This window comes from Cnephaeus nilssonii (genome assembly GCF_951640355.1).
Source record: "Cnephaeus nilssonii genome assembly, chromosome: 8".
Taxonomy (NCBI): domain Eukaryota; kingdom Metazoa; phylum Chordata; class Mammalia; order Chiroptera; family Vespertilionidae; genus Cnephaeus; species Cnephaeus nilssonii.
Window position 1 is genome coordinate 87767904 of NC_137079.1, and position 21372 is coordinate 87789275.

Consider the following 21372-nt stretch of genomic DNA (forward strand, 5'->3'; position numbering starts at 1 on the left):
ACATAATTCTCCAATAAAAACAATATTTTGTCTCAGAAAACAAAGTAATCAGAATACATTACTTTGTTCAATAATTATGATTACATAGACATAATAATGTAAATGTGATTTTTAATAAAATAAACAATTTTGATAAAGTATATTGGGAGGATATGGGGAAGGAAAATGGAGTAATGGTGGCGATGGAAAACTAAATTATCATCTAGCCCAGTGATGGCGAACCTATGACACACGTGTCGGCACTGACACTCGTAGCCATTTCTGATGACACGCGGCCGCTAAGGCGGCCGCATGCCGAGGATGAAACATTTGCTGCTCCTGAGGATGAAACATTTGCGACTAGAGTCTTGGAGTTAAATGTTTCATCCTCCCGTATTAGACACTCTGTGCCAGAGGTCTGTAGGCCAAAACAACAGAAGTCCGGCACAGAGCTTCTAGTTCTGGGACTTCCGGTTAAGCCGTGATCTTTGCCCTCACTTCCGCCGGCAGAGCAGGGAGCAGCGGAACGCAGCGGGGGACGCATCTCTGGGGGCCCTGCCATTACCAGTAACCAAATAACAGTTAACCACAGCAACCATTATCTACTGTTCTGGGGTGTCATGGATTTCTAATCCATCATTACTGAGATAAGTGAGGGGGAGGCTGGGAGAGGCAACAGTTTGTGGTGTGATATGGGTGCCATTTCCCGCCATTAGAAATAGCGGCAGCCATTTTAATTCACATAAGGAACACCATCTTGCTCCATAGTGCAGACTCCATTTCACCACTATTACTGTTGTGCATCCTTATTAACCCCTATTTCTGCTTATTAACCCTGCCCTTTCCTAAAAGACAGTTATATGCACCACTTTTTGGTTAGTTAGGCAAGTTAACCCCTAATTGCCTGCAGGCTTAACAAGCTATCTATAATTCTGTCTTCTGTCACTGCCCCCCTGATGGAGAACCCAAAAAATAAAAAACTAAGGTTAAGTAAAGGAAGTGGTAGTAGCAGTGGCCGACCCTTTCAAGAGACATGGACCGAGATGTATGGCTTTATAGAAAAAAAATGGCAGATCATTTTGCATTCTATGTACTGAAACGGTAGTAAGCAGAATCCTACCTAATAATAGACAAATATGAAAATTGACCGTACCTTCGCTATGCCCACGATTGGCCAGGAGGCGCGGGGGGGGGGGGGCGGGACTCGGGGTGGCTGGGGTGGCCGATTGGGCCAGCGAGACGCTGAGCTTGTGTCGTCAGCGGCGGCGTGAGCTCAGCGTCTGCGCCATGGCTGTGCTGCGGCACAGAAGGGGCCTCTGGGGCAGCGAGCTCACGTCCCACCACGGACCATCAAAAGCAGGGGAGCTGGGTGCCTGTCTGCACCAGCACCAGGCCTTTCAGAAGCCTCCGCCATGCCAGAGGCTTCCGAAAGTCCTGGTGCACCAGCGGACAGGCACCCAGCTCCCCCGCGATCGAAAGCGAAAGTGTGGGAGGTGGGTGCCTGTCCGCTCAGGCACCAGGCCTTTCAGAAGCCTTCGCCACGCCGGAGGCTTCTGAAAGGCCTGGTGCACCAGCAGACAGGCACCCAGCTCCCCCGTGATCGAAAGTGAAAGCGTGTAGGGGACCCTACACGTGCATGATTTAATCATGCACTGGGCCTCTAGTGTGGAATATAAATAGACATTTTGAAACTAATCATTCCCAGCTCTTGGAAAAAAGTGAGGATGAAAGGAAGGAATACATTTCCAGGCAGCTACACCTTTATAAGAGCCAATCTAATTCCATCCTTAAATTTATGAAAGGCTCTACAAATTTAACATCTGCAAGTTTGAGCATTGCTCACTCTATAGCTCAGCATGGAAAAGCGCTCAGTGAGGGAGAATTTATTAAAGAAACTCTCCCAAGATGTGCACCAGTTCTATTTCACGATATGCAGAATAAAGATGCAATTATTAAGAGAATATCTGAGTTATCACTCAGTAGAAATATCATAAAAGACTGAATAATGAGACTGAACACAAACGTACAACATCAATTAAAGAGAGACATAAGGAAGTGTAAATATTTTTCGATCTCTCTTGATGAAACTACTGATGTCACATCACATGCTCAGTTGGCCATTATTGGTCGATATTCTGATGGTCTCACAATGAGTGAAGGGTTGATAAAGTTAGTATCAGTGTCAACAAGTAAATCAGGAAGCAAAATATGTAAGGTTGTTATACAAACATTTCGTGACCATTGATATCTCTAAAGTTGTGTCAGTGACGACAGATGGGGTACCAAATATGGTGGGGGAAAAAGTCGGATTTTGTCAAATTGTTTACAGAAGCTATTGGACATCCGATTGTGCCTTTTCATTGTATTATCCATCAGGAGGCTTTATGTGCCAAGGCAGGATTCACCGACTTAAACGACTTAATGTCAGTTGTTACAAAAATAGTTAATTTAATAGCTGCTCGCCCCGCTTCACAAGCGAGAATTTTCGGCACTTTTACTGGAGGTTGATTCCACCTACAGTGGACTGCTGATGTACAATAATGTAAGATGGCTGAGCCGAGGCAAAATTCTTAAGCGCTTTGAAGAAATTAAGGTATTTCTTGACGATAAGGATCTGGGAAACTTTCCTCAGCTTAATGATGATAAGTGGGTCAACACCCTGATGTTTTTTACAGATCTCTCTGTTCATATTAATGAACTGAACTTAAAGTTACAAGGTTTTGGCAAAAGTATTGATGTTATGTTTGGATACATAAAAGCTTTTGAAAGTAAAATTAAAATTTTCAAACGAGATGTAGAAACTAAAACTTAAAGTATTTTCCTCAAGTAACAAAGTATTTTGAGAAGGCCAGTGCAGCTGTACAAAATGAAATGGAACTCTTGCATATGAAGTACCAGCATGTTTTAGACTCGTTACTTGACCAGCTTAGTGATAGATTTAGTCAATTTAGAAGTCTAGAACAGACCATGAAAATAATTAAGTATCCTGATGTAGTAGTCTACAGTAGTTTGGAATTAAATGGTTTCCAATGGATACAAATTGATGATTTGGAGATGCAACTTGCAGAATTTCAAGACAGTATCTGGGCTCAGGTGTTTGTCGACTTGAGGTCAAAGCTTGAGAATCTGGAAAGGTGCCGCTTGGAGAATCAAGAGGAGTGCCACTACGAACAGGAAATTTGGAGTGCCTGGAACCCACTACCAGACACTGTTAGCACCCTGAAAAATACAGCAATGGCTTTACTCACAATTTTTCTCTCTACATACTTTTGTGAGGCCTTATTCTCAGTGTTAAATAATATCAGGCCAAAACCAACAAAAGAAACAGATTGACAGATGAAGTTAGTAGCGCTTGCTTGGACCTGAAGTGTACAAAATACCAACCTTCAATTGAAGATTTAGCCAATGAAATTCAGCAACAAAAAAGTCACTAATAGGCAGGTTAGTTAAAGAATTCCCCCTCCCCCTCACTTATCTTAGTTCACGGCACCCCACACAAGCTAAATAATATCAAGACCAACAAAAGAAACCGACTGACGGATGAACAAAGAAGTCACTAAGAAGGTAAGTTAAATATTTAGTTTTTGGTTTATTAAATACAATTATATATTACAATTATACTTTTATGTTATTTAAATTATAAATATCGCGAAATAATGTTTTTTCCTCAAAGTGACACACTACCAGAGTTATGCTCAGTTTTTTGGCGAAGTTTGACACACCAAGCTCAAAAGGTTGCCCATCACTGATTTAGCCTATGAGAAAGTCAAAAGATCGTTTTTAAAAATTGATAAATCAAAAGGTTAGTATAGGACCATGATCTAAAATATAGAGGTAAATAAGAGATGAACAAATGAAAAAGATATAAGTGTGTTTTTGTGGGGCAATGGGATTGAGAAATGGAGAAGGAAGAAGCAAAGAGCTGCTGTTTGATGATATATTTGATTTTTAAACTATGTGTTATGTATTACTTTGATGCTTAAAAATGTACGCAATAGGGAAATGTACACAATTGGAAAATGAACACAGATGAGATGGACTACCAGGTGTACTGGTTAATAATGCAGATTTTTTCAATAGATGGAGTTACACATATGTTGATATATATGCGATTTGATATGTATGCTATTTCGATGTATTGACAACAAGCTCCAAAACTTCATATGTCAAATTTGCTGAAGTTGTTAACATCATAGATATTTTTACACTTAAAAATGTTAAATTTCGTGCCAAAAAAAGAGCATTTGCAGGAAGTTTTAATTCATTACTTTATTTTGAAGAAAAGTGCTGCTGAATACTTCGTAAAGTTTATGGTGAACATGCTCCATCTCAAGATACTTGTAACGCTGGTTTAAATGCTTTAAAAGTGATGATTTTGATGTAAAAGACAAAGACGTCCAGTTCAACCAAAAAAGTTTGAAGACCAACAATTACAAGCATTATTGGATGAAGATGCGTGTCAAACTCAAAAACAACTTGCAGAAAGATTAAACGTAGCTCAGCAAACAATTTTCGATCGTTTACAAGCAATGGGAAAGATTTTAAAGGAAGGAAAATGGGTGCCACATCAACTGAACAAAAGACAAATGGAAAACCAAAAAGTCATCAGTAAAATGTTGCTTCAACAGCACAAAAGAAAGTCTTTTTTGCATTGAATTGTGACTGGCAATGAAAAGTGGATTTATTTTGAGAATCCCAAATGCACAAAATCATGGGTTGATCCAGGTCAGCCATCGACTGCAAGGCCAAATCGCTTCAGAAAAAAAGACAGTGCTCTGCATTTGGTGGGATCAGGAAGGTGTGTGTATTATGAGCTTCTAAAACCAGGTGAAACCGTTAATACTGATCACTACCATTAACAAATAATCAATTTGAACCACGCTTTGATCGTGAAACGACCAGACACGGCAAAGTAAATTTGCTTCATGATGACACATCATCACACACTTCAAAACCAGTTAAAAACACGTTAAAAGATCTTGCCTGGGAAGTATTAACCCACCCGCTGTATTCACCAGACCTTGCTCCTTCAGATTACCACTTGTTCTGATCGATGGCGCACACACTTTCAGAGCAGCACTTCAAAACATACAAAGAAGTGGAAAATTGGGTCTCTGAATGGTTTGCCTCAAAACAAGAAAAGTTCTATTGGGACGGTATCCACAAATTACCTGAAAGATGGGGAAATGTGTAGCTAGCAATGGATTTTACTTTGAATAAAGCACTTTTGATGTTTCTCTTGAAATTATCATGTTTTCTTTGACTACAAAATCCACTATTACTAACCGGTACACCTAGTAGTTTTGAAATAGCATAATATATAAGCTTGAGAAGGTAAAGTAGAAAGATAGGAAAGAAGGTAGCCTGCTGTCCCCAACCTTGCTACACCCAAATCTCTGGTCTTTAGGAGTTAAGAGTAAAAATGCCCAAGAAATATCTATAAATGAGTATATCTATTTTAAAAATTCAGGAATTCTATTATCTAGCTAGACTTTCATTTTTTTTTTACTCTGCTATGGTCCCATATGCACACAGTAATATTTACTGTATCCCCACGTGGAAGCATCATCTTGGCAGATGCTAGCCATTGGAAGAAGTGAGTGAGTGTGTGTGTGTGTGTGTGTGTGTGTGTGTGTGTAAATGAGTGTTAGGGTTTAGGGTTAGAGGATTTGGTCTCATGCAAGCAAGGAAAAAGTAACTGGGCAGCTAGAAAAAGGGAAGATTGGGAAGCACAAGCAATCCTGTATAATAAAAGGCTAATATGCAAATTGTCCCCTCTACCGGGAGTACATCCGGGAGTTTAACCCAGAGTTTGACCAGGGGGCAGGGCTGGCCTGCCAACCACCCGAGGCCCCTTCCCCAGCCCACTCCACCCCTATTCAGCCCCCTCACCCTAATCTGGGGTGGGGCCAGCTGGCCAACCACCCGCAGCCTCTCCCCACAGCCTAGCCCGACCCCACCCGTGCATGAATTCGTGCACTGGGCCTCTAGTAATATAATGAGGAAGAGACAAGAGGTAACAGATAAGTGGAAGAAAGAGAAGCAGTAAAAAGAGAAACTTTATTTAGAAATATAAAGATGCTGTTTTGATTATTGTCACTTTATAGTATAATCTGAAGTCAGGGATTATGACCCCTCTGGCTTTTTCTTATTTCTCAGGATTGCTTTGGCTATTTAAGGTCTTTTGTGGTTCATTATAAATCTGATGATTTTTTATTCTGTTTCTTTAAAAAATGCCATTGGGTGGAGAAAGCCTGGTGGGGGCTGTGGCGGGTGGAGGGGGTCAATGAGATTAAAAAAAAAAGGGGGGGGGGACATATGTAATATTTTCAACAATAAAGCTAAATTTATAAAAAAAGAAAAAATGCTATTGGGAGTTTGATGGGGGTTGCATTAAATCCGTATGTTGCTTTGGGTAATATGGTCACTTTAACTATGTTGATTCATCCAATCTATGAACACAGAATATCTTTCCATTTCTTTGTTTTATTCAATTTATCTTAATAATATAGTTTTCAGTGTACAGGTCCTTCATATCTTTTGTTAAGTTTACTAGTATTCCTAGGTATTTTATTATTTTTGTTGCAATTGCAAAAGGAATTTTTTTTTTACTTCTTTTTCTAAAATTTCATTGTTATATAGAGAAATGGAATGGATTTTTGTACATTGATTTTGTATCCTGCAAATTTACTATATTTGTTTAATGTTTCTAATTGTTAAATGGAGTGTTGAGGGTTTTCTATATAAAGAATCCTGTCTTCCACCAAAAGTGACAATTTCACTTCTTCATTCCTAATTTGAGTGTTTGCTTTTTTGTTGTTGTTGTTGTTGTGTGTTTTTTTGTGTTTTTTTTTATGTATTTTATTTCTTTCTGTTGCCTGATTGTTCTGGTTAGGACATCCTGAATAAGTTCTTCAAAAAATTAAGAATAGAGTTGCCATGTGACCCAGCAATCCCTCTCCTGGGTATCTACCTGAAAATTTGAAAACATTTATTTGTAAAGATATATGTAACTCTATGTTCATTGCAGCATTATTCACAGTGGCCAAGACATGGAAACAACTGAAGTGTTCTTCGATAGAGGAGTGGATAAAGAAGATATGGAATACTATTGAGCCATAAGAAAAGATGAAATACTGCCATTTGCAACTACATAGATGGATCTTAAGGATATCATGCTAAGCAAAATATGTCAGATGGAAAAAGTCAAGAATCATATGATTTTACTCATGTAGGATATAAAACTGAAAACAACAAATGAACAAATAAGACAAGTAAACAAAAACTCATAGACAGACAACAGTATGGTGGTTACCAGAGGGGAAAGTGGGGAGGAGGGAGGTAGTAAAGGTATGGGGGTCAAAATATGGCGACAGGAAGAGTTTTGACTTTGAGTGGTAAACACAGAATGTAACATACAGATGATGTAATATAAAATAGTACACTTGAAACGTATATAATTTTATTAACCTATGTCACCCAATAAATTTAATATTGAAAAAATGAATATAAAGATGTAAAGAAAGGATTTTGCTGTGGTCTAAGTAATTATGGTGATGCTGATTTGGAAGGCTGACCTCAACCATGGCAAATACCTTTACTGTTATTCCAAAAGAGAACCCATCATATCTCAAAATGAGGCTAATGCTATATACTTTTTAAAAATTTTATCTTGCCCTAACTGGTTTGGCTCAGTGGATAGAGTGTCGGCCTGCAGACTGAAGGGTCCCAGGTTCGATTCCCTTCAAGGGTATGTACCTTGGTTGCGGGCACATCCCCAGTAAGGGATGTGCAGGAGGCAGCAGATTGATGTTTCTCTCTCATCGATGTTTCTAACTCTCTATCCCTCTCTCTTCCTCTCTACAAAAAATCAATAAAATATAAAAAAATTATCTTTATTGATGAAAGTATTACAGATGTTCCCCTTTATCCCCCATTGACTGACTCCACCCTGCTCCCCCTCCTCCCCAGGCCTTCTCCGCACTATTATCTGTCCATGGGCTATGCATATATGCATGTAAGTTCTACTTTTAACAACTATTACAAACTCAAACCTACTTTGAAGGAAACCATGTACTTACCCTTTGAGGAGCATAAACAGGATATGTGGATGAGCACTAATGTACTCCACAGTAGGAAATCGAGTGCCTATCTGTCTTCTCAAGATGTTGTTAAATATCTGGGTCACATCCTTTTTGCCCTGTTAAAGAAATAACCAACCATTATATCATATACTTGAAATGGGTGAACTGTATGACCTGTGAATTATCTCTCAAAGGTTGTTTATATACATTCACATACAAATAGCACTGTCCTTTATAGTGTGAAACCATTAATTTACTCTTTAGTCAGTTGTGCTTTCAAACATTCAACACAGAGCCTACAAAATAGATGTAGCTCCTTTCCACAGGGTTTGCACTGTGGGAAATTCAGACAATTAGAAGTCAATTTCTCACAGCAGTAAATGAAATGGCACAGAAGAATATAAAATAGTAGTCTTTAGACATAACTAAATTCTTCTGGGCATATGCAGGAGGCAACCCATGGATGTGTCTCTCTCATACCGATGTTTCTCTTGCTCTCTCTCTCTTTGTCCCCTCCCCCCCTTCCACTCTCTCTACAAATCAATGGAAAAACAAAAACAAAGTTGCTGTGAACATTCATAAGCAGGTTTCATTTCTCTGTAATAAATACCAGAGTGTAATTGCTTCTATGGCAGTTGCATGTTTAGTTTTTAAAGAAATTGACAAATTGTTTTCCAGACTGGTTATACCATTTTAATTTCCATCAGCAATGTAGTTTTTAGGCATCGTTGCCAGCATTTGGTGTTGTCATTAGTTTTTCTTTTAGCTGTTCTGATAAGTATGTAGTAATTTCTCATTTTGGTCTCAACTTGCATTTCTGTAATGGCTAGGGAACAGCATGTATAGCTATCTATACATATTCCTCTTTGATGCAATGTCTCTTTATGTCTTTTGCCCATTTCTAATTGTATTGTTTCTTTTTTTATATACTATTAAGTTTTGAGGATTTTTAACATACTCTAGATTCTAGTGGGTTTTTTTTTTTTTATCACATATGTGGTTTAAAGTATTTTTTTCCCAGTCTGTAGCTTGACTTTTCATCCTATTAAAAGGATCTTTTGCAGAGAAAAAGTTTTGAATTTTGATAGAATCCAATTTATCAATTTTTGTTTTATAGATTATACTTTTAGTGTCAAGTTTAATAATTCTTTGCCTAACTCTATATCCTGAAGTTTTTCCTTGATTTTTAAAAAAGGTGTTATAGTTTTATATTTTACATTTATGTCTGTGATCCATTTGAGCCAATATTTTTAAAAGTATATTTTTAATGATTTCAGAGAGGAAGGGATAAGGGAGAAAAATATAGAAACATCAATGATGAGAGAGAATCATTGATCAGCTGCCTCCTTCTCGCCCCACACTGGGGATTGAGCCTACAACCCAGGCATGTGCCCTGACCCGGAATCAAACTGTGAGCTCCTGGTTCATAGGTCTAGGCTCAATCACTGAGCCATGCCAGCCAGGCTGAGCCAATTATTAATAAGGTTAACAGTATACAAGAATTCTCATTTCTCCACACTCTCCCAGCATTTGTTACATCTTTTCTTTATGATAACAGACATCCTAATAGGTGTGAGGTTACATCTCATTGTGGTTTTGATTTGTATTTCTATGATAACTAAGGGGCAGGGTAGAATCAGGATGGGAGCTGAACCCAGCAATATCCACACTGGAAAAGAAGGCACCCTCCCCCTTAGATTCCCTTGAGCTATAGGTATTCTCAAGAGTAAGAGCTTATCCCTTATGTTTTCTTCGAGGACTTTTATGGTTTCAGGTCATATATTCAAGTCTTAATCCAATCTGAGTTGATTTTTGTGTACAGTGCAAAATAGGAGTCCATTTTAATTCTTTAGCATGTAGATATCGATATCCAATTTCCCCAACACCACTATTCTTCCCCCACTGTATATTTTTGGCTCCTTTATTGAAAATTAATTAATCATATATGCATGAGTTTATTTCTGGGTTTATATTCTGTTTTAGTGATCTATGTATCTATTTTTATGCCTGTTCTTCACTACTGTAGCTTTGTAATATAGTTAGAAATCAGGAAGTGTGATGTGTCCAGCTTTGTTCTTTTTTTTGTTTTGTTTTTTTTTCCCAAGATTGTATTGGCTATTTGGAATCGTTTGTGGTTCCATATGAATTTAGGATTTTTTTCCTATTTCTGTGAAAATTTTTGATAATAATTGCATTGAATCTGTAGAACTCAGAGTAATATTGATCTTTTAACATTATTTCTTCCAATCCATGAACACAAAGTATTTTCCACTTAATTGTGTTTTCTTCAATTTTTCATTAATGTTTGATAGTTTTCAGTGTATAAATCTTTCACTTCCATGGTTAAATTTACTCCTAAATATTTCTTCTTATTGTTATTAAAAATGGGACTGTATCTGAATTTTTTCTGATAATTTTTTGTTAGTGCAACAGATTTCTGTATATTGATTTTATACCTCCAATCCTCCTAAATTTGTTTATAAGTTCTAATAATCTTTTGGTGCAGTCTTTAGGGTTTTCTGTATATAATATTGTGTCATCTGCAAATAGAGACTTCTTTTTTATTTGGATGCCATTAATTAACTAATTAGTTAGTTAATTTTACTAACTGCTCTGGCTAGGACTTTCAGATGAATACAAGTGGCAAGAATGAAGAATGGGCATCCTTGTCTTGTATCTGATCTTAAAGATTTGATCCCAGGCCCAGTCAGTGCATATGCAGGGGGCAACCAATCCATGTGTCTCTCTTACATCAATGTTTCTCTCTCACACTCTCTCTCCCCTCCCCTCCTCCCTCCCTTCCACTCTGTCTGAAAATCAATCTATCTATACCAATAAAAGGATAATATGCAAATGGTCGGGACGCCCTCATGCGTAACGACTGATCAGCAGGCTGCGTGTGCAGCAGGCACAGGTGGGCAGGGACTTGCAGCGTCAGGGACTTGCATCACACTGTCACAATCCATCACCAGGAGGCCTGGGGCCCGGCAGAGGCCTCTGCGCACCTCCGCTGGGTTCCAGAGGCCGGGGGGGGGGGGGTTCAGCTCAGTGTGGTGAGGCCTGAGGGGGGGTCCCACAGCTCCATGCGGTGCAGAGGCAGGACCCCCGGCTCCGGCTTACCTCTTTGGGGCAATCCATTAAGAAGCCCCGGGTGGGTGGGCAGGGTCTACCTCTTTGGGGCGATGGATTGCAGGGCTCCTGCACTGTGACAGGGCACATGCCAGAATGGGAGACCCCCCCCAAGTGCACAAATTTCGTGCACCAGGCCACTAGTATATATAAAAGCCAAAGCAACCATTACGACCGGTTGACCAATTGACTGATCGCTATGATGTGTACTGACCACCAGGGGGCAGACACTCATCGCAGGAGCTGCCCCCTGGTGGTCAGTGTGCTCCCACAGCCAACCTCCCACAGCTGGACAATCTCCTATGGTCCCTCCCCCCTGCCAGCCAGCCAACCTCCCGCTGTCCCTCCCCGCTGGCCAGCCGGCCCTGATCAGCCCCTATCGGGACTGGGCGAGACGGCCCCGATCAACCCTGATTGCTGGCCAGGCCAAGGGACCCCACCCGTGCACGAATTCGTGCACCGGGCTTCTAGTGGAAAAATATCTTCAGATGAGGATTAAAAAAAGAAAAAGAAAAAAAAAACAGAAATTTGGCCTATAATTTTCTGTTCTTACAGTGTCTGTCTGGCTTTGGTATCAGAATAATACTGGCCTCATAAAAATAGTTTGGAAATGTTTCTTCTTCTGTTTTTAGAACAGTTTGAGAAGGTGTAACTCGGTGAGTGTTGTCCCATGTATCAAGAGGTCACTGGTTCAATTCCTGTTCAGAAACAGGCCTGGGTTGTGGGCTAGATCCCTAATAGGCAGCCAATAAATGTTTATCTCTCTCATTGATATTTCTCTTTCCTTTTCTCTTCCTCTCTCTCCAAAAATAAATAAAAACATATTTTTTAAATGTTTGGTAAAATTAACTTGTAAAACCATCTGGTCCCGTGCTTTTTTATGTTGGAAGATTTTTTTATTTTTAATTCAATATCCTTGCTCATTATTGGTCTGTTCAGATTTTCTATTTCTTCATAATTCAATCTTGGTAGCTTGTATGTTTCTAGGAATGTACCCACTTCTCAGTTCAATTTGTTGGTGCATAATTGTTCATAGGAGTTTCTTATGATCCTTAGTATTTCTGTATTACAGTTGGTATGTCTCCACTTTCATTTTTTATTTTACTTGAGTTTTCTCTTTTTTCCTCAAATCTAGCTAAAGGTTTATTAATTTTATGTTTTCAAAAAACCAGCTTAGTTTCATTGATCTTTTCTATTATCTTTCTAGTCTCTATTTTATTTGTTTCTGTTGATCTTTGTTCCTTCCTTCTAATAACATGAGATTAATTTGTTCTTTATCTAGTTCTTTGAGGTGTAAAGTTAGGTTATTTTAGATATTTTTTCGTAATGTGGACATTTATTGCTATAAACTCCCCTCATAGAAGTGTTTTTAATGCATCTCATAAAATTGGTAAGTTGTGTTTCCATTTTCATTTGTCTCACATTTTCTATTACTCTTTTGATTTCTTCTTGGCTAATTATTTGTTCAGGAGCATAAGGTTTAATCTCTACATATTTGAAATTTTTCCCTTGTAATTGATTTCTAGTTCATACCATTGTGGTTAGAAAAGATGCTTGATATGATTTCAATCATCTTAAATTTATTAAGATTTGTTTTGTGGCCAAACATATGACCTATTCTGGAGAACATTCTGTGTGCACTTGAGAAGAATGTGCATTCTGCTGTTGTTGAATGGAATGTTCTGTCTATGTTTGTTAGGTCCATCTGATCTAACATGAAGTGTAAGTCCAATGTTTTCTTACTAGTTTTCTGTCTGGATCATCTAGCCATTGTTGAAATTGGGATATTAGTGACTTTGAGCATATTTTTATATGTCTCTTGGCCTTCTGTATGTCTCCTTTCAAAAAGTATCTATTTAGGTCCGTTGCCCATTTTTTTATTTAAAAAAAAAGAAAGTGGGGTATTAAAGTCCCCTAGGATTATTTCATTGTTGCCTATTTCTCCCTTCAAATGTGTTAATACTTGTTTTATGTATTTAGGTGCTCCAATGTTGGCTGAATATTTATAATTGTTATAGCAACTTGAATAACTGTCCCCATTTCAGTCATGTGATGCTTAACAATGGGCATATGGTCTGAGAAATGTATCATTAGGTGATTTCATCATTGAGCAAACATCAGAGAGTGTACTTATATAAACCTAGATGGTATAATCTACTACTGTAATTATACGTGCTATACTTTTACTAGTATGCAAGTGGCAGTGCAGTAGGTTTGTTTACACCATCATCATCATAAACATATGAGTAATGCATTGCACTAGAACAGTATGACAGCTACCATGTCACTAGGAGACAGGAATTTTTCAGCTCCATGATAATATTATGGGACCACCACCTCATATGCAGTCCATCGTTGACTGAAATATGGTTATGAAGCACATAACTGTATTATTATATAAAGACCTTCTTTGTCTCTTGTTACAGTTTTTGGCTTAATGTCTATGTCGTCTATTATACTCCTGCATTCTTTTAGAATTCATTTGCATGGAATATTTTTTCCCATCCCTTCACATTCAGCCCATGTATATCCTTAAAGCTGAAGTGATTCTCTTCTAAGCAGAATATAATTAGGTCTTGTTTTGGTATCCATTCAGCCACTCTGTGTCTTTTGATTCAAGAAGTTAGTCCATTTATATTTAAAGTAATTACTGAAAGGTATGGAATTATTACTGCCATTTTCTTAATTGTTTTCTGGCTGATTTATAGTTTCTTTCTTCCTCTCTTCCCTTGTGATTTAATTATTTTTACAGTGCTATGCTTCAACTCCTTTCTCTTTCTCTGTTTTTCTACAATGGGTTTTTGCTTTATGATTACCATGAAGATTACAGAAAATATGTTATATTTATAAGAGTAATTTAAGCTGATAACAAATTAACTTTGAATGCATATAAACCTTTACATTTTACATACCCCTGTCCAACATAAAAGATGTCACTTCACATCTTTTAAATTACATATGCTTTAACAAACTATTGTAATTGTAGTTATTCTTAATACTTTTGTCTTAAAACTTTATACTAGAATTATAAGTAATTTAACCAACACCATTACAGTATTATTCTATCTTTAACTATAAGTTACCTTTACCATTAAGTTTTATACTTTCATGTTTTATTACTAATTAGCATACTTTCATTTCAGCCTGAAGAATTGCCTTTAACATTTCCTATAAGGACAATTTAGTGGTGATAGATACCTTCAGCTTTTGTTGGTTTAGGAAATAATTTATCTTTCATTTAGTTCTGAACAACAAATTTGCCAGGTATAGTATTTTATTTGAAGTTCTTTTCTTTCAGCACTTTGAATATGTCATCCCTCTCCCTTTTGGCCACAGTGTTATGGGGGCTTTCTTTGCACGTAACAAGTTGTTTTTTGTTTTTTTGCTGCTTTAAAGATTCTCTCTTTGTGTACATTATCTCTTTGATAATCTAATAAAAGGGTAATATGCAAATTAACCATCACTCCGTCACAAAGATGGTGGCGCCCAGTCCTCTCAGCCCCACCGAAGTCCCCCAGTCCCGGGGGGGGCGGGGGGGCAGCCACTGAGAGCAGGCAGTGTGAGCGGCCTGGCAGAATGCTTGCTTTGTCGCCGCGGCGACAAGGCAAGCGTTATGCGCCGGGCCGCGGATGGGCCTCTGGCCAGGCCGGGGCGTGGAACACTTGTGTAAGAAGGAACCAGTGAGCTGAGCAGAGTCGAGTGGCCCCTGACTCCCGGGCAAGGTCAAGCCTGGGTGGCCAGAGGGTGGAGGAGGTGGAGGATAGTGTGACAGGAGGGTCTGGTGGCGGAGGCACAGGGGTGAAAGCTGGCCAAGAAAAAGGAAGGAAGCCCTTTATCGGAGTTCCTGAGAACAGGGAGGGAAGTTGTTTGCATTTCCCAGCCACAGATGGGCCTCTGGCCAGGCCGGGGCACAGATGGGCCTCTGGGCCGCGGAGAGCCTCTGGGCAACAGGCACAGAGCGGCCAGGCCCCGCAGAGAGCTACTGGCGCACAGATTCATGCACAGGGCTACTAGTCCTATATATTAAAAGAGAAACATGTAAATTGACCGTATCTCCACTACACTCACCAGCCAATCAGGAGTGAGTATGCAAATTAACCCGACAAAGATGGTGGTTAATTTGCATACGCAGGCACTGAGCAGCCTGGGTCCTGGGAACATCCTGGAGACCCAGGCTGTTCCTAGCCTGTAGGCCCACGCATAGGCCCTGAGCGGCCAGGGTCCCAGAATGCCCCCGCCACTCCGGGCCTATGGGTGTAGGTGTCAAGCAGATGTTCCTGCCCCGTGGCCGCTTGCGCATGAGCCAGCACCAAGCAGCGGCCTGGGTCCACTTCCCCCAGCCCGGCGCCCACAATGCGGGGCTGGCTGCCGGCCTCGGGGGCATGTCCCCCAGACAGCGGGGACATGCCCCTAGCCTAGTGGACACAATGCAGGGGGTCCTCTGCGCATGAGCTGCAGAGGAAACACCTTTTCTTTTTTTAAATATATTTTATTGATTTTTTTACAGAGAAGAGGGGAGAGGGATAGACAGTTGGAAATATCGATGAGAGAGAAACATCGATCAGCTGCCTCCTGCACACTCCCCACTGGAGATGTGCCCCCAACCAAGGTACATGCCCTTAACAGGAATTAAACCTGGGACCCTTCAGTCTGCAGGCCGACGCTCTATCCACTGAGCCAAACCAGTTCAAGCATAAACACCTTCTCTGACTGCTCATTGGCTAAGCTCCCTGTACACTGCCACTTGCAGTGTTCTTGGTAACTTGGGTTTTAAGAATCCAAGAAGATGATCTAGGGTTTTTCCACCGCACTCCTGGAGGAAAAAACAAAGGTCCGCTGCTGGAGGGGCTAAGAAATGTCATATCCTGCCCTAGCCAGTTTGGCTCAGTGGATAGAGCCTCAGCCTGCCAACCACAGGGTCCGGGTTCAATTCTGATCAAGGGCATGTACCTAGGTTACAGGTTCTTCCCTGGCCGGGGCCCAGGTCAGGGCTCATGCAGGAGGCAACCAATCAAAGGGTCTCTCTCACATTGATGTTTCTCTCTGTCTCTCCCTCTCTCTTCCACACACTCTAAAAATCAATGGAAACATATCCTCAGGTGAGGATAAAAAAAAGAAGAAAGAAATATCATATACTATGAAAGACTCATCTTGAAAATGCCTAAAAAAGTTGTCATTTTTTCATGGTGAAGGGACTGGAATCCGTGTTGATGAAAACACCTTGGCGGCTGCAGTGGTTGGCAGTGGCTGCAGCAGCAGGGTGATGGCGCTGGCGCCTTCCCCTGATCAGCCCGGTCGTCTCCTTTGGATCCATCTTATTTGTAAAAATTTGTGCTTCCTAAACCTGCATGTCTGTTTCTTTCCCCAGGTTAAAAAAGTTTTCAGTCAACATTTATTTGAAAAAGCTTTCTTCCCCTTTCTTTCTCTTTTCCATTAGGGACCCCTACAATGCATATATCAGTCAACATAATGATGTCCTTTAAGTCTCTTAAGCTATCTTCACTCTTTTTAAAATTCTTTTTGCTCCTCTGATCCATGAATTGTACTACCGTGTTTTCAAGTTTACTGATCCTTACTTCCATTTTATCTAGTCTGTTGTAGAAGCTCTCGGTTGAATTTTTCAGTACAGTTATTGTATTCTTCAGCTCTGTGATTTCTGTATTTTTTAATATTTTCTATCTCTCTGTTATTCTCACTTTGTTCACGAATTGCTCTCCTGACCTAGTGAGCAGTTTTATGACTATTATTTTGAACTCTCTACGAAGTAAACCACTGATCTCTATTTCATTAAGCTTGGTTTTTAGAGATTTGTCTTATTCTTTTGTTTCTAAGATTTCCCTTTGTTTCTTCATTTTCCTTAATTCTCTGTGTTGGCTTCCACACATTAGGTAGAACAGCCATCTCTCCCACTCTGGACAGAATGATCTCGTGTAAGAGATGAACCCTGTCAATCAGCCTGTCCTAAGTTCCTTGTGCCTGTCAAACATTTGTATCTGTCTAACCCACCATCGTTGTTCTTAGTGGCTCCCAGTAGTTAAGGGTATGCCAAGACTTGTCAGTGTCCCAAAGGGAAGGATTGCAAACAGTATCTTTGATTGCAGACTGATTAAAAGTTGAATCCTTGGACAGCAGCTGGGAAAGGCTGCACTCAAATTGCTTCCACAGAGAAACTGGGCCTATTTCTTCTGCACTAAGCCTGGGTGTAATAGCCATGAGGGGTGTTCCTATGCCCATTTAAAAAGTGCTTCCTTGTTTACTATAGTCCTGTGAGACTCATGAATGCAAGCTCCATTATCTATCAGGGCTAGTTTATTTGGGGGTCTGTCCCTCAAGTGGCAGCCATAAAAGTTGGGGCACTAGATGTGTATTCAAGCTCTTTCCAGGAAGATACTGGCAACTTGGTTTTCTTGTTGGACCAAGCTGAAAAAAGAAAGCAGGGGAAGTACCCACTACCTCTTTGGGGCTCCTGGGAGAATCACAGCCAGCAACTAGATTCACAGATAGGTAATTTGGGTGCCCCTTCCTCAGCTGGCAGCTTGGAAAGTTGGGGGACTAGATGTGTGATTCAAACCCTTTCCTTCTTAGGGAGAACCTAGAAGTTGAGGGTTCCCTCCCAATTGTATGGTGCTGTGCCAGGGCTGAGGTTTATGGTGAGAGTGTGTCTCAGCATTTCCTACCCATTTTGATGTAGATATTTTCTCAGTTACCTAACAAGTAGGAGTCACTCACCTAGTTTCTAAACTTCTCTCAGAGGGAATTCCTCCATATGTAACTGTACATTCTGTGCTTACCCAGGAGTAGGGAAATTCAGGAGCCTCCTAAGTTGTCATTTGGCTCAGAGTCCCAGTAATTTTTAAAAAAATTACATTTGTTAGGGGGGGGTAATACTGGTTAATATCATTACATAAATTTTAGATGTGCAACATTATAATACAATATTGTGGCTCACTACATGAAGTCTACTCTCCTTCTGTCACCCCCTTTACCGTCTTCATCCTCCCTCCATTCCCCTTCCCCTCTGATAACCATAATTCTGTTGTCTGTATCTATGAGTTTAGTTTTTGTTTGTTTGTTTGGTTGTTGTTTTTTATTTTATATTCCACATATCAGTAAAATCATATGGTTCTTGTCCTTTTCTATCTGATTTATTTCACTTTTAGCATGATAATCTCAAGATACATCCATGTTGCCCCAATGGTAACATTTCATCTTTTTTATGGCTGAGTAGTATTCCATCTTCTTTATCCAATCATCAGTAGAAAAACAACTAGGTTGTTTCCTTGTTTCAGCTATTGAAAATAATGCTGTAATGAACACGGTGTACATATATCTTTACAAATAGGTTTTTTCAATTTTTTTTGAGTAAAGCTTTTGTACACAAAAGAAATCATCAACAAAGCAAAAAGGCAGCAACTGAGTGGGAGAAGATATTTGTAAGTGATACCTCTGATAAGGGGCTAATAATATCCAAAATATATAAGAAATTCACAACTCAATAATAACAAAATCAAACAATCCAATTTAAAAATGCACTGAAGATCTAAATAGACACTTTTCCAAGGAAAACATACAGATGGCCAACAGACATATGAAAAGATGTTCTACATCATCATTAGTTATAAGGGAAATGCAAGTCAAAATCACAATGAGATTCTACCTCACACCTGTAGAATGACTATCATCAATAAAATAAAAAATAGCAAGTGTTGAAAAGGATGTGGAGAAAAGGGAATCCTCGTACATTGCTGGTGGGAAATATAAATTGGTCCAGTAATTTTTTAAATGGTAATATTCAATTATTTCAATCATACATTGTTGGTGAGGATGTAAAGCAATGTAATAATACCCGTGATGTCCTAGAATCCCACATTGAGAAATCTAGGCTGAGAAAGAAGTCCTAAATAACACTCTTAAGTACAGCAAAAAATATCAGGCACAGAGATCTTTATCGTAGTGATGATAATCAAGAGTTGGAAGCAAGCAATATATCCAGAATTAGGCATGCTTAAATAAATTATAGTATATCTAACTGGCAAAAATAAAGTGGAACATCAAAATGTTGACAATGATTAAATATAAGAAATACCAATGACTATCCATTGCTTTCACATCACTTCATAGAGAAAAACAAAGAGGGGGTGGAATAACTAACTTATGAAAGATGAGGGCCCCTGAATCTGGCATGGCAAGGTATCTCTGACAAGCACACCCTGGGAGACAGTGATGAGAGTTAAGCCTTAGGCTGGCTCCCCACAGCCACAGTGGTGACTTTCCTGGTCACCAAAGCAGTACCTGCATGTTGGAGTTACCTTTACTTTGCCTGTAAGTTATACAAGTCATCCACTTACATTCTTTCATTTGTAGCATTCCTTCAAACAAAGTAATTTGGTGGCCCACTGCACCCCCCCACTAAAAAAAAAAGAGAGGGAAGAAGAGAGAGGAGAGAGTAAAGAAGAAAGGAAGGAAAGAAAGCCATGGAGAAAGGAAGAAGGGTTTAAAGGAAGTGATGCAGGTACACAAGAAAGCAAATTATATCTTCTTTTATGAAAAAGCACTATACAAAATACAAATTTTAATAGAAAAATTAGGAGATGAGTCTTCAATTTAAAAGGATACTTTAGAATCAGTTGTTCTCACGATTTTAAAACACTAAAATAAATGTTCATACTACATAAATTTCATTTATACAGGCATTAAAGAATATATTTACTAGGTGTACCAGTTAATAATGCGGATTTTTTTCAATAGATGGAGTTACACATATGTTGATATATATGTGATTTGATCTGTATGCTATTTTGTTGTATTGACAGCAAGCTTCAAAACTTCATATGTCAAATTTGGTGAAGGCGTTAACATCATAATTTTATGCTTAATAATGTCAAATTTCATGCCAAAAAAAGAGCATTTGCGGGAAGTTTTAATTCATTACTTTATTTTGAAGAAAAAGTTATCCTATACTTCAGGAAGCTTATGGTGAATATGCTTCATTTCAAGATACTTGTGAACGCTGGTTTAAACACTTTAAAAGTGATGATTTCTATGTGAAAGACAAAGAACATCCAGGTCAACCGAAAAAATCTGAAGACCAACAATTACAAGCATTATTGGATGAATATGCGTGTCAAACTCAAAAACAACTTGCAGAAAGATTAAACGTTGCTTAGCAAACAATTTTCAATCGTTTACAAGCAATGGGAAAGATTTTAAAGGAAAGAGCCAAAACCGGTTTGGCTCAGTGAATAGAGTGTCAGGTCCCAGGTTCGATTCTGGTCAAGGGCATGTACCTTGGTTGCGGGCACATCCCCAGTAGGGGGTGTGCAGGAGGCAGCTGATCGATGTTTCTCTATCATCGATGTTTCTAACTCTCTATCCCTCTCTCTTCCTCTCTGTAAAAAATCAATAAAATATATTTTTTTAAAAAAAGATTTTAAAGGAAAGAAAATGGGTGCCACATCAACTGAACAGAAGACAAATGGAAAACCGAAAAGTCGTCAGTAAAATGTTGCTTCAACAGCACGAAATGTACGTACAAAGAAGTGGAAAATTGGGTCTCTGAATGGTTTGCCTTAAAACAAGAAAAGTTCTATTGGGACAGTATCCACAAATTACCTGAAAGATGGGGGACATGTGTAGCTAGGGATCGAGATTACTTTGAATAAAGCACTTTTGATGTTTCTCTTGAAATTATCGTGTTTTCTTTGATTACAAAATCCACATTATTAACCAGTACAACTAGTATTGTGTAAAAGAGCTATATTGGTAATTATAAATGAAAGAAGTAATCTGTTTTGTTCAAGTCTTTCTAGACTCCACAGTAATAGTGCAGAATATTAATCTTCTTTGAAATGTCATGAGAGCGTGCTTTTCATACTTCCCAGTATGAAATGCCACAAGAACATTTCCATACAGCATTCCAGTGAACAGCAGAAATGATGCTCCATAGAATTCTATCCAACTTTTACATAGAGGAAAACATTCTTCTAGTTCATTAGCAAATATATATTAAAGTCAAAGAAAACCCCTGTGAATAACAAATACAAGTTCTGCTACAGGAACAGCTTCTCCAAACAGAGGAAATGACTAGAATGGAAAGCAATACAGAAAATTTAAACAGGTACAGATGATGAATGATGGTCTCTACATTAAGTGCAACCATTGTAGATACCCACTAAGCATA

General features: G+C 39.1%; 1 protein-coding gene across 6 annotated transcripts in view; it reads right to left on the reverse strand.

Annotated features, from left to right (window-relative positions):
* Window positions 1-21372, reverse strand: part of CAB39L (calcium binding protein 39 like) — a 172035-nt gene that overhangs the window by 54094 nt on the left and 96569 nt on the right. For all 6 annotated transcript variants that reach the window (XM_079779126.1, XM_079779127.1, XM_079779122.1 and 3 more), the window contains one exon: window positions 8061-8179. In XM_079779126.1, the coding sequence (XP_079635252.1) occupies window positions 8061-8179 (119 nt within the window). The remainder of the gene's footprint in view (window positions 1-8060; window positions 8180-21372) is intronic.